Here is a 13,298-nt window from a genome sequence, read left to right on the forward strand (position 1 = left end):
CAGGTGGGAAGGGGGCGAGGGGACCCCCCGGGCAGGCAGAGGGCACCCCAGGTGGGAAGGGGGCGAGGGGACCCCCGGGCAGGCAGAGGGCACCCCAGGTGGGAAGGGGGCGAGGGGACCCCCCGGGCAGGCAGAGGGCACCCGGGGTGGGCAGGGGTGAGGGGACCCCCCCGGGCAGGCAGAGGGCACCCCGGGTGGGCAGGGGTGAGGGGACCCCCTGGGCAGGCAGAGGGCACCCCAGGTGGGAAGGGGGCGAGGGGACCCCGGGCAGGCAGAGGGCACCCCGGGCAGGCAGAGGGCACCCCGGGTGGGAAGGGGGTGAGGGGACCCTGGGCAGGCACAAAGCCGAGGCCCTGAGTGGGCTCCCTCCATCCTGACCAGTCCTGTGGTCCAGAAGCACCGTGGACCTCGTGCCTGGGCCGCCCTGGTCCACATTCTGGCAGGAGCCATGAGAGAGGAAGAATCCAGGCTGCGGCCTCTGGACCCAGGCCTGGGGGGCTTGGGCCTGTCCACCCGGCTCAGCGTCCCCCATTTGGAGAGTCGCAGCTGGATGAGGAGGCTCGGGGGCCTTGTGGCCCAGCCCTGTGCACATCTGTTCTTGGCCTCCCCCATGTTTTCTAAGGAGCTCATCTATTCCTGAGTGGTAAGCAACTCAAACCAGGGTCTGGCCTTGGTCATCCTGATGCCCAGAGGGGGGATGCTGAGTGTGGCCACACCTCCCAGGACTTCCCAGCAGTGGTTCCCAATGTCCGGCCTCCCTGGACAATTTTAGGGCCCAAGACCTGGGCCTCTGGTCCAGTTGCGACTGATCCCAAGGAGGATGTGCCCAGGAAAAGTGGCTTCCCTTCCCACGGCTTCCCTTCCTGTGTTCAGAGAAGGAGCCCAGACCCAAGTCCCACCTGGGGACATGCGAAGGAAATGCCTGGTCAGGAACACCATGCGGCTGGACAGGAGCCGGGTTCTAGGCCAGTTGGTGACCTCAAGGCTGGCCTCCTTGGGAAAGTGCCCTGACCCGTCCCTCTGTCTTTCTCCCTTTTGAAATGCAGAGGCGGGCTCTGGCAGAGGCGGCCTAATTTTGAACCCCAATTCAACCCTAACCCTAACCTGCAGCTCCCCTTGGATGGCTGGGCAGGGGCAGGCACCCAAACCCCAGGCGGGCACCCCTGGTGAGCCCTGGGCAGGGGCTGCTCCAGGCTGCAGGCCAGGGCTTTGGGAAGGTGCCGCACCTGAGGTGGACGCTTGTCTTTTTTTTTTTTAAGTGAGGATCCTTTAACTTCACCAATGAGGAACTCAGAGGAACTGGTAGGTGACTCTTCCATTCTGACCTTTTTTTGTTTTCAAATCTGAGGGGAAATTCCTTCTCCTCTGGTGGCACCAGCCAGCCAGCCGCAGGCCCCTGACGGGCTTTCCATGACAAAGGCAGGCGGGCCAGGTTTCCAGCAGCCCGCAGGTCCTGCTGGCCAGCCTGGGGACAGCACTGGGGTTTGTGTTCGATTAGCCCCCAGGCTTGTAGCCGCTCCATGGAGCAGCACAAGAAAACAAAAACCCAACTTGACCCCAAGACAGGGCCTTTCCAAGATCTGGGAAGCCTCAGGAAGGAAGAGGCAGTTTGGAGTCTGTTCTGAAGTGCGCTGACTCCTCTGTGGCCAGAGCTTGGCCACTTGCCTGGGAGGGACTTTGAGTGCCTTGGGGGACAGGCGGGGGGAGGGTGGAGAGGCTCACGGCTTTCAAAGCCTCTGGTTCCGGCTGCCTTTTTCCAGTAAGTTCAAGAGTGGGACTGAGGATCCAAAAGTGTCAAGAAGGAAACTTGCAACCTGCTCTTAAGCCCATCACTCTCCCTGGGCCCTGTCTGTCCTGACCAGTCCTGAGAAGCAGGCAGGAGGCCGCCTGGGCCCATGGCCCCCGCCTGGGCTGAAACTCCAGGTGGCCTCCGCCTGCCCCCACCCCAGGGAACCTCTCAGACGCAACCTAACTGCCTGCCGTGGGCCACATCTCATCCTTTGCACCCACCGAGTCACAGGGTGCCATCCAGGTCCAGCGTCTGACCTGGTTCCCAGGCAGTGTCAGGCTGCAGGAAATTGCCCACTGGTGCTGGCCGACTCGGACCTGGAAGCAACCCAGGCCTGGCAGCTGCTTCCCCTGTTCTTCCCGTCCATGCCCAGCAGGAGCCAGGCTGGTGGACATGCCACAGCACAGTCCCTGCAGATGGTCGCAGCCAGCGGGGACTCAGTCGCCCTGACTTTGCCCGTCCATGGAGAAGAGGGAAACAGTGTCTCTTCACCTTTGTCCTCATAAAGGGCATCATTTGCATTTAATGTCCACGAACTACCCAGATCCAGGACTTTCAAATGCATTGTAACATTTTGTTTCTTCCCAAGAAACCCACATATCTGAGCCCCGCTGCCCTGCCCTGCACCAGGGTTAGTCAAAATCATTCCCAGACTTGGTCTCTAATTTTTAACTCAGCGTCAAGGAAGCTCCCCTAAGAATCCTGCATCAGGAGCTGACACTGACAAGTTCCGCCTCCACGTGACAATGTGGCCAACCGCAACCTCAGCTCCAAGAAATGCCCCGGCCATTTGGGTCGCTGGGCTCAGACTTTCTTCAGGTAGAAGCAAAGGCACTGCTGAGGTCAGAAGCTGCCCTGGACCAGAAGCCAGAGTCTAAGCCCTCAACCCCCAGCCCCAGGACCTAGGATTCGGGGAGGGGGCGAATGCCAGGCGTTGGGCTGATTGTGCCCACCTCCTCAGGGGACTCTGGCGACTGATGAAGCCCTGGTCTAGAATTTCAGGTGGGGCGAGTTCATGTTTCCTGTGTTCCTTGGAAATGATGGGCTTCCCAAGAGCACCTCTGAGCACCACGTCGGGTGCAGGAGATCCCCTGAGCTAGGGAGCAAAACCTTTCCCATCAGAGTAACGCTCATACGCTTGTGTGTGGGTGGGGCACACACCTAAGGGACAGGTGACTGCTCAACAGTCCCCAGTGGCTCCCATGCCTCGCCAGGTCCCCTCTAGTCCTTCAGGACAAAAGCCGCCAACCAGCAATGCCCCAGAGAGGCCAGAGACATCCCACTGGAATTTATTTCATGTGATCTTCTCAGCAGGCACTTGACTTTCCTGGGAAAAAAATTTTTTCTTTGCTGCCCTGGTTCACATTATAAATTAATTTACAAATATAGAATTGTGCTAGAAACAATATTTATAAAAGTTCATATGCTTGCTCACATACAAAAATATCCATAGGAAGAGTTTTCTGTACACACAGGAGGCTAGGTAGTCTCTTTGGTTCTTTCTGCTTAACAGTTAAAAAGCAACGGGGGGACATAATCTTTACTCCAATAAGCTATTTTTTTCCACATGTTCTATTTCAAAATAAAGATTTTTTTAAAAAATATTGTATCTTAAAGAATACACATGAAAAAGGTTTTTTTTTTTTTCACAATATACATGTGACCCTATTTCTAAAAAATTCAAAATCCCAGACTAAAAATGTTCACAATCAAAGGCTTGAAAAACATGACAGAAAGGAGACTCACTGGACACTGTCTTCGTCTGAGTGAACTCCTGTCCCTGTGATTCCAACATTCATTTTTAACATTTTAAATAACTTGCTATTCAACAAATAGTGGCCAAGTATTTGCCACCTAATGTCCCAGGTCCCTGCTGGGCACAGGGAGGGGGGTCGTGAGAATGCGTGAAGGGACCAAGCCTCTAAGAAGTGAAAGGGGTGCTAAGATAAATAAAATCATCTACTATTTTTAAAAATTTTGACCACAAATGGGTCATCATATTAAAAACTATGACATTCCATTTTTAAACTATTTTTAACAAAATTCTAACAATTTTTGTTAGGAAACGAAATACCCACGACAGGAGCTGAGATCAGGATAGGCGCCATGGTCAACTAGCTCAGCAGTCACCCCGGACCTTGGACTTGGGCAGCAGAAGTGAGCAGAGCTGGGGTGACCCCTTTCCTGCTCAGGGAACATCGCCAGGGATTCTGCTGTTTCAACCAGAATCTTTGGTCAAGTGAGATCCAGCTCTGCTGCCCAGGGTGCAGCTTGTGTGAGCAGCTAGGATACAGGCTACCAGCACCAGCTCTGGAACCAGTGCCCAGCTCCACCGTCTCCTCTCTGGGACCTCCGGCAAGTCCCCTCTCATCTCGGAATTCCACAAGTGTGGGCACAGGGCTCTCCTGCCACTCCTGCCAGGCAGGATTCCCGGGGCTAAAGTCTGTTGCGTCTAGAATGATCCACGGCACCCAGGGCTGCCTGCAGTATTTTACTGTGGTTAGTACCTAGTGGGTGCCAATCAGAGGTGACTGTGAGCTGGACATGGCTCAAGGGTTTGCAGTGCTTCTGACACTGATAAAAACTAACTGGAGGCCAAGGACACAAAGTTGGAGGTTTCCTATCAAAAAATTACCTGGCTTTTCTAGAAAGATAAGAAAGCTGCAGGACAGGAGATAGCCAGCCGCTTGCGAGCCTTTGGCTGGTGGGTCCAGCTGTTCCCTCTGCTGTTGTTTCCCACAGCCTCCTTGGGGCCTGTTGTTCCAGCTGCCTGAGCACCTCGGAGCCCACCACCTGGCACAGAGCGACGAGCCCCCCAGACCCAGTTTCTGCCCTCACAGGCTGCCTGTCTTGGAGGCAGGTGGCCTTCTCCCCAGAGCCCATCTCCAGGAGACCTGTAAAAGCTTTCTGGGGTCTGAGGTTCCCGGCTCCACCTGGCTCCTCCGGGGCAGAAACAGGACCGCCAGGATCAGGCAGGGGAGAAATGCAGAAGCTCAGCCCCACCCAGACGGGCTGGGGTCGCAGCACCGCCGCAGGTGTGCCCTAGACCTCGGAGCCCTCCCGGGGGTAGATGAGGCTGTTGACCACGCCCAGGTTGTAGAAGGGGCTGCTGAAGGGGCTGCTCTGGCCCCCGCCCGCGCCGGCAGGGAAGGCGCCGTAGTAGGAAGCCCGCTGGCCGCCGCCGCCGCCGGTGCTCAGCGAGGAGGCGTCTGCGGAGGCCTCGGGGAAGGCGCTGCCGGGCGGCAGCTGGGTGCCCTGGACCCCCGGGGGGCGGCTGCCGGCGCCGGCGCGCTGGGTGCTGCCGAGGCTGCTGAAGAAGGCGCTGAGGCAGGGGGCCGAGGCCAGCACCGGGCCCCCCGGAGGGGACGCGGGGCTCTTGGCGCGCTCGGGCTCGGGCGACTGCGCCGGCCGCAGTAGGGAGGAGCTGTCTGCCTCGGCCGTGCCGCCCACTCCGGTCCCCAGTCCCGAGGACAGCCCCTCCTCTGACTTGGAAGTCCCTGCGGCCACCGCGGAGCTGCCGCTGGCCTCCGAGCGCCGCTTTCGCTTCCGACGGAAGTTTCCATTGTCGAACATCTTCTCGCAGTTGGGATCCAGAGTCCAGTAATTACCTTTCCCTGGGAAAGAAGCACACGTTAGAGGGGGGCCTGTTTTGTGCCTGTGCATAGTTCACAGTCCCCTCAGGTCCCAAGACCCCCAGGGGATGCCCAGGACCCTGGCAGCGCCAAACCCTCTTTATAACTATGGCTTTTTCCATACATACTCACCTATGATATGGTTTAATTTATAAATTAGGCACAGTAAAAAAAAAAAAAAAAAAAAAACAATACTAATAACTAATAATAAAATAGAACGATTCTAATGAAAATACAACTGTAACCACAGCAATGTGAGCCAAGCAGTGGCAATCACCTGTAATCCCAGAGACTGGGGGGCTGAGGCAGGGGCATGGACAACTTAGCAAGACCCCTTCTCCAAGTCAGGACTGAGGCTGCAGCTCCGCAGTAGAGTGCTTGCCTAGCATGTGTGTGGCCCTGGGTTCAGCCCCACTAACACACACGCAAGTGCAAGCACACACACACACACACACACACACAGACATTAGATTACCAAAGCACTTATAATTAAATTGCCCAACACCTTCCCTTATTCTAGATCCAAACTGTGTGACCTTGCAAAATCACAGGATTCTGCTGATACCTAACACTTGGGATTTCATTTTTTTCAATAAGAGCAATGAGAACAGCAGCCACCTAAGTAGATTGAAGTTTAAATGACATCTCAAGCACAGTAGCTAGCACGTAGCAGGCAGAGAAAAGACAGTATTTATTATAAAATTACTATCCCTTGAAAGTATAGAACTCCCACCCTTGAAAAAACTATCCCACTGGAAAAAAGCAACCTGGACATGATTACTGAGCGATCTGCTCGGCTTTAGCAGCTCCTGGGAAGGCGTTCCTCTGGTGTACCAGGAAGCCCAGCGATGGGGCTCTGCTCATGCCCCTGAAAATCTCCCTAGACCTTCATCCACTCGCCAAGCATGGCTGATGCTCATCCTCGGCTTAGGAAGTGCCCCTCACGTTCTACGACCAGGTGGGAAAGGAGGATTATCTCATCCAGTAGCCTTTTCACTTTTTCACGGAAACCTTGGTACCTCCTCACAGTTCTGTGGAGACACCTGATATGACTGTCCCTCCTTCTGAGACAGGAAACTGAGGTGCCGACTGGTCAGCAACTTGCCATATCCCAAGAGCTACACAATGGCTGCCATGAGAGCCGGCATCTAGGCAGGTGACCCCAGACTCAGCACTCTTAACCAGCCACTGTGCTAAGCTGCCTCCACACTCCGCTGAGCCACTGAACTTTAGTGCAGCATCTTCCATAGAGAGTTGTAGGAAAGAGGAATGTTATACGACACCATTTAGGTAACAATACCTGCATCTGATGTATATTGAGCCATCTTGGTACCTACAGCTTACTGTTATTACCATGTGTATGTGTGCTGCTGGGGGAACCCAGGCCTCGTGCATGCAGGAAAGGGCTTTACCACTGAACCACACCTTCAGTCCCAAATTTTTTTTTGTTTTGTTTTGCAGGTACCAATAGCTTTGAGAAGCCACTACCAATAATTTTAAATGTTTCAAGTGAAGTTCAGGAGTCCATATAACTGACAAAATAATCTTGGGTGATTCAGAGGCCAAATGAGAAAGATGCATCTTCTAGAATGGTCTGCTCTGTCCAATACAGTAGCCACTGCGTACTTGGAATTGAGATGTGGTATAAAATACACACAGGAATTTGAACATGTAGAACCAAGAAGATAATTTAAAGAATGCACTAGTGATCTTTTTTGTTTTTATAATTGAAACATTTTGGATACTTAACAATAATATTAAAAATGTCACCACGTCTCTTAACTTTTTGAATGTGACTTTGCACAGTATTTCTACTGGTAAGTGCTGCGGGAGAGCCGTGTTCCCCTGCAGTGTACACGAGAACACTTTGGTTTGGCTAACATTTTTCCTTCCTTAACTCTCTCCCCTTCCCTTGTCTTGGGCTCCTTTGGAAAGCCTTGAGTTTCTCTCTTGTTTTTAAGCTGCATCTCTCCATCTCCACCTCCCAGGCCAGGTAAGAGGACACTCAACACCGGAAGGCGACTCTCCCTTCTCCAGGAGTTGTTGGGCTCAGAGCAGAATAAATCCGGGGACATTCATTTTTTATTGCTAACTAGTCAAGGTGTCAAAACCACAACTTGCAGGATCCCGAAAGCCGGGCCGGCTCTCCACCAGCTCGTGATGCGGTGCCACTGTGGGCAAGTTGTTCCTCTCAAGGTGGCCACAGTACTTGTCCCAGGAAGGTCGCAGAGAGACTAGAAGGAATCTGACTAAGGAGGAAGCGCGCAGATGCGCGGCCTTTCAGCCCGCTGTTCTCTCGTCACCTCCTTCGTGAAACCGACGTGGATCTCAGCTCATCTCAACCACCATCCCTTTCTCCCGAGTTTCCTGGCGTTCCTACTCCCATCCCCGCCCTAGGTAACTGGGCGACCCTTCGAACGGGCCGCGGGACATCGCCCAGGGTGGCCTCTCCTTTGGCACGAACGTTCCCCCTTCCTCTAACTGGACGGACGAGCTCCCCGCTCACCGGGTGCTCCCTCCAGAGACCTCTCTGACCTTTCCTTTTCCTCGGGTCCCCTCGCCCGGGTCGAACGAGGTGGGCTGCCTGTCGCGCCACCTGGGCCCACCCCAGCTCAGAGCAGAAGGCGCGGCGAAGGCCGGGCGGCCCAGACCCCTGCCCGGCTCCGCGCCCCGCTCACCTGGGTCGTCCTCGTCGCGGGGCACCTTCTTGAAGCAGTCGTTGAGCGACAGGTTGTGGCGGATGGAGTTCTGCCAGCCGGCCTTGCTGCGCTGGTAGAAGGGGAAGCTGTCGGCCACGAACTGGTAGATGTGGCTGAGCGTGAGCTTGCGCTCGGGCGCGCTCTGGATGGCCATGGCGATGAGAGCCGAGTACGAGTAGGGCGGCCGCACCATCTTCATCAGGTCCTCGCGGCTGGCCATGGACAGCCAGCCCAGCTCCCCGGGCGCCGCGGGCCCCGCGGGCGAGGCGGGCGCGGCGGGCGCGGGCTGCGCGAAGGGCCGCTGTGCGCACGCGAAGGAGCCGGCGGCGGGCGGCGGCTGCAGGAAGGGCCCGGCCGCGGCCCCGGGCGGCGGCGGCGGCGGCGGGGCGCCCAGGTAGGCGGCGGCGGCGGGCGGGCCGCCCGCGCCGGGCCCGTTGAGCCACAGGTAGGGGTTGGCGGCGGCCGGCGGCGCCGCGTAGTCGGCCAGCGCGTAGGGCGCCCTGGCGGCCGGGGGCGCGCCCGGGGCGGCGGCGGGCAGGCCGGGCTGCGGGTACACGCCGAAGCCGTCGCCGCAGTAGAGCGCCATGTCGGCGGCCGGGCGCGGGTGCGGCGCGGCCGCGGCGAGCGGGGAGCGCGGCGGGTCCCGGCGCCCGGGCGAGAGCATCCCTCTGCGGCCGCCCCGGCCGGCGCGCGGCGCCCGCTCCCGGGCAGGTGGGCAGGTGCGGGCGGAGCGGGCCAGCCGCCCTTATAGCGCCGCCCCGCGCCCGCCGCGCTCCCCACGCCCCCGGCCCGCCCCGCGCCCCGCCCCGCGCCGCCCGCGGCCGCGCCCCCGGCCCCAGGTGAGCGGCGCCCGCCGTCCTCCCCGCGCCGGCCGCGGGCGCCGAGTTCCGGGAAGGCGGCGAAGGCGCACTCCGGGAGGCGCGGGTCGCCCGGCGCTCGGGCCACCTGCGCGCAGCCCTGGCCTCTCCCGCCTGCAGCCCGAGCCTGGCGCGTCGGGTGCCGGCGGCCTCGGGGTCTCAGCCCTCGCGCGCCAGCGGGGCGCTTCCCGGCACCTGCGGCGGGCGGGCTCCCCCGATCCTGCCACCCGAGCCGCCGAATTCGGGGTCCCGTCGCTCCGGGAAGCGCTTGCTCGCTTTTGGTCCGGTTTGTTCGAACTTCGCTGTGGTTTCGTTGTCTTAAAAACGGCGAAGTTCTCAGACCTTCCGAGTGGCCTCGGAATTAGCCTTTTGAAGCCGAAGGTTTAAGTTTGAAGAGATTTAAGTGCGGCACAAGTGTTCATTTACAGATCTTGTCTAATTGTGTGACTCGCATTCACTTATTCTGTTTTCACATCGGGCTCCAGCCTAGAAAAAACATTCGATGAAATACGGTGGCGACCCCACGTTGCTCGCAAGCATTACTTATTGCTCCAAACAGCAAGAAGATGGTGTCTTCCAGTGCAAAGTGTCCCTGAATCTACTCCCAAGCACGAGGTTCTCCTTTAAGAGCGATGCGGAGGGAAAAACTTTTTGGGGGGGAAGTATGACATTGTGGGCTAACAGTTCAGAAAGTGTGTTCATTAGACCCCCACCCGCCCACATAGCAGGGCATTTATTTTCATGATAAAGTTCATTACTACTTTAGTACTTTCCTCTTAAAAAAATGAAATTCAGAGATATTTACTTAGCAGGCTTCATTGCGGAGAATGTAAATCTCACTTCAAAAGTAACTAGTCATCTCTTTTGGCACCAGAAAAGAATCCTTGACTCTAGAACACACAATTTCTTTAAATCTCCTACCAAATACTGTGGAAAGGAATAGTGTTTGTCTGAATCACATTTTGATTTAAGGATCTGAATGTGTTCTTAATGTAGATAAACATGGTGATCCGCCCCCCCCCCCCCCAAATGGCCTGAAACAAAGTCGTTTGGTTTGGTTTTGAGATTTCTCCTGCGATGTTAAGGATTACAACTATTTGCAGGAAATTGGAAAGCACTTCTTGATATTCTAATGCCCCAATTTAATATTTGTTCTTAAGTTATAAAGTTCTAAGCTGAAAAGAGAAGGTTCAAAAGAAAAGTTGCCTGCATGGCAGAAAATTACTAAAGCTTTGAAGTCATCTCCCCTTTAGAAATTGTTGCTTTTAGGAAGACAATACCTTCCCTTATCTTTTAGCAAATTGCTTACCCATACAGACTTTGCAGTTTTGAAGGTTTCCTTTAGGGTCTAATTCTTAACCCAGTAGCTCCAAATTATTCTGAATGAGAGGCCATACTTGGAGATTATGGTTTATTGTTTTGATTAAAGGTTCTACTGAGTAGCGATACTTTGTTTCCTAACTGTATCTTTTGCAGACTTTAGTTTTATTTAGAAAGGACAGAGCCACCTAGCGACTCTTTGCTTCCCTTACAGCACACATCTGTAAGGATGTGGGAGGGCACCCCCTCTAGAGAACTGGAAGTTACATTTCTATATTTTCAATTACATTTTAATTATATAAACTTAAAACTAGTTTGGGTCATGCCCTGAGTTATTTAATGACAACATTAAAGTAATGCTTTTGGTCTGGTATGACACATGCCAGTAATTCTAGTGACTCAGGAGACTGAGGCAGGAGGATTGAAAATTTGGGGTTAGACAAGGCAATTCAGCAAGACCCAATCTCAAAATAAAAAGGCTAGGGATGTAGCTCCGTGGTAGAGTGCTTGCCTAGCATGTGTGAGGTGTGTCCTTAGGCTCAATCCCTAGCACCACCTAAGCAAACAACAAACAAACAAATAAATCCCTATTTTAAAAAAATAAACAAATTTAAAAGGCATTTTAGGTACTCAAAAAAATTAACGAGATAAAAAAATGTGCTTCAAATGCAAGTTCCCTGAAATAACCTTTTGTTCAGTTTTGTTCCATTGCTGTTCACAAGATATAATATATATAATATATATAATAAAGAAAATTGATTGATGGATTTATATCAGTGAAAAATATAGGCTGTTACATGTTTTCATCACTGCAAAATAAAATATTTTGGGAAATTACTTAACCCCAAGAAAATACCATTTTCCACTACCATTGGGTACTATTCTCGCTGTGTCTTTGACGTTGCTGAACAACAGTAAATTTAAAAGAGTGGGGCCATTTTACAAATACTGTAATGGAATGTAAAATTGATCGCACTTGTTCGTCAGCAGCATCCCAGAAAAGTCATCCTGTCAGTGTTTGCTAGCATTGCTCCGCATTTCCAGAGGAGGGAAAGGTCGGCAGAACGTTGGAAAGTAGGGAAGTGCCCTTGAGTCCCTGTGCACTCAGTCCTGGCTCACTGCACAGCAGCAGGAGACCAGTGGGAGGAGGAAGCCCCGTGTCACCTACCTGCCTTCTTCTTGGCACGGCCCTCAGTGTGTGACCCTACCTCTTCAGGTGACCAGAAACTGAATCAATGATCTTTAATCCTCCCCTCCCCTCCCCCACCTCCCTCCCTCTCTTCCTCCCTCCCTCCCTCCCTCCCCCTCCCTCCCTCTTTCTTTCTTTCTTTCTTTCTTTCTTTCTTTCTTTCTTTCTTCCTTCCTTCCTTCCTGTCTCTCTCCTTTCCTTTTTTTCCCCTCCCTCCCTCCCTCCCTTCCTTCCTTCCTTCCTTCCTTCCTTCTTTCCTTCCTCTCTCTCTTTCTTTCCCTCCCTCCCTCCCTCCCAGGGAGCTTAATCTCTGAGCCACATCCCCAACCCTTTTTATTTTTTAATTTTTTGTTTAGAGACAGGGTTTCACTAAGTACTGAGGCTAGCCTTGAATTTGCCATCCTCCTGCTTTAGCCTCCTGAGTCTCTGGGATTATAGGCATGCACCAGGCCCAGCCCAAACACCACTTTTAAAAAATCAGTGTCCCTTGAATTACTGGATGACAAATGCCACATTGGAGTACGAACAGACCCATTCAGGGTGTGTAACCATGCACACAAAACAAGCAAAAACCCTAGATGCAACCTGGGGAAATTTCTGTAGCAAAAAAGAGTTGAAGCATTTCCCAGACTGGGGTGGCGAGAGCCCAGCTCTGAAAATAAATCACGCCAGACTCACGGAGTAGAGGCTTTAGGAATTTCTAGATTTCCTGTAAGATGTAAGGAAGTGCGGCCTTTATGAAGCACGAAGTCAGAAGAGGAAGAAAATCCAGTGAACTGCCCCAAGTGGGGATGGGAAGGGTGGGAGAAGAGAAGGCCAGGCAGCGCCGGGTGCCCGGAGCCAGCCGCCCTGACACAGCAGCTACGTCCCGACCCGGGTGGCCGGGCAGCGCGGGGACCTGCAGAGGGGCCGGCAGCTCTGCCCTCCCTGTCCGCTGAGGCCGCCCCAGCTGTGACTCCTGGAACGTCCACGGGCTTCGCTAAGCCCCGGGACGGAGGCGGCCCTCCCTGGGGACAGCGCGCTCTCCCCGGGTGGGACGAGGGGTCTGCTCCAAGAATCCCTTTCCCTTCTAGGCCTCACGCTGACTCATCACCCCTCAGCCACCGGGAAGCAGGAAGGCCAGGGAGCCCCAGAGCGTCAGAAGCACCGTGTGGCCGCCGTGCCCCTGCAGACCCCAGCCCCGGCCCCCTCCTCCACGTCGGTCAGGCCAGAGAGTCTAGCAGAAAGGTGGATCTGAAGGACCCGAGGAGCCTGAAGCATCTGAGGAGCCATGGAAGATTCAGGTACTTAACTCAGAAAATAAGAAGGGGGATCAGCCCCCAGGGGTCTCCGGCAGCCCCTGGACTGAGCGGATTCCTGAGCGGCTGCCCTGCCTGAACTCTGCCCTTCCCCATCCTGCTCCCCTCCCTGTCCCGGGAATGCTCCCTGCCAGGCCCCAGCTGAGGAGCCCCTGTCTCCCCTCCCCACCCACCCCTGCTGGGGATGGAACCCAGGGCCTCCACCACTGAGCTACACCCCAACTCTCTTTATCTTTATTTTGAGACAGGGTCTTGCTAAATTGCTTCAGGTCTCACTATATTGCTGAGGCTGGCCTTGAACTTTCTATCCTCCTGCCTCCACCTCCTGAGTGCTGGGTCTCACTATATTGCTGAGGCTGGCCTTGAACTTTCTATCCTCCTGCCTCCACCTCCTGAGTGCTGGGATTACAGGTGTGGCCTCCACGCCCGACTGATCAGCCCATTCTTGAACTTTCCCGGCTACCTTCTCACACTGTTTGCTGCTCCAGATCAGCCTCCCAGCCTCCCCGTGTGT

At 54.7% G+C, this 13,298-nt stretch overlaps 1 protein-coding gene across 1 annotated transcript; it reads right to left on the reverse strand.

The window, feature by feature from the left end:
• Positions 1 to 4,709: 4,709 nt before the first annotated feature.
• Foxi3 (forkhead box I3) lies at positions 4,710 to 8,706 on the reverse strand. The gene is made up of 2 exons (XM_047538008.1): positions 8,100 to 8,706; positions 4,710 to 5,403 (listed from the first exon to the last, which is right to left on the reverse strand). Exons 1-2 carry the CDS (start codon positions 8,704 to 8,706, stop codon positions 4,832 to 4,834), a joined length of 1,179 nt encoding a protein of 392 aa, XP_047393964.1. The 3' UTR covers positions 4,710 to 4,831.
• Positions 8,707 to 13,298: the final 4,592 nt, after the last annotated feature.

The sequence above is a fragment of the Sciurus carolinensis genome, unplaced genomic scaffold (assembly GCF_902686445.1).
Source record: "Sciurus carolinensis unplaced genomic scaffold, mSciCar1.2, whole genome shotgun sequence".
NCBI classification, from domain to species: domain Eukaryota; kingdom Metazoa; phylum Chordata; class Mammalia; order Rodentia; family Sciuridae; genus Sciurus; species Sciurus carolinensis.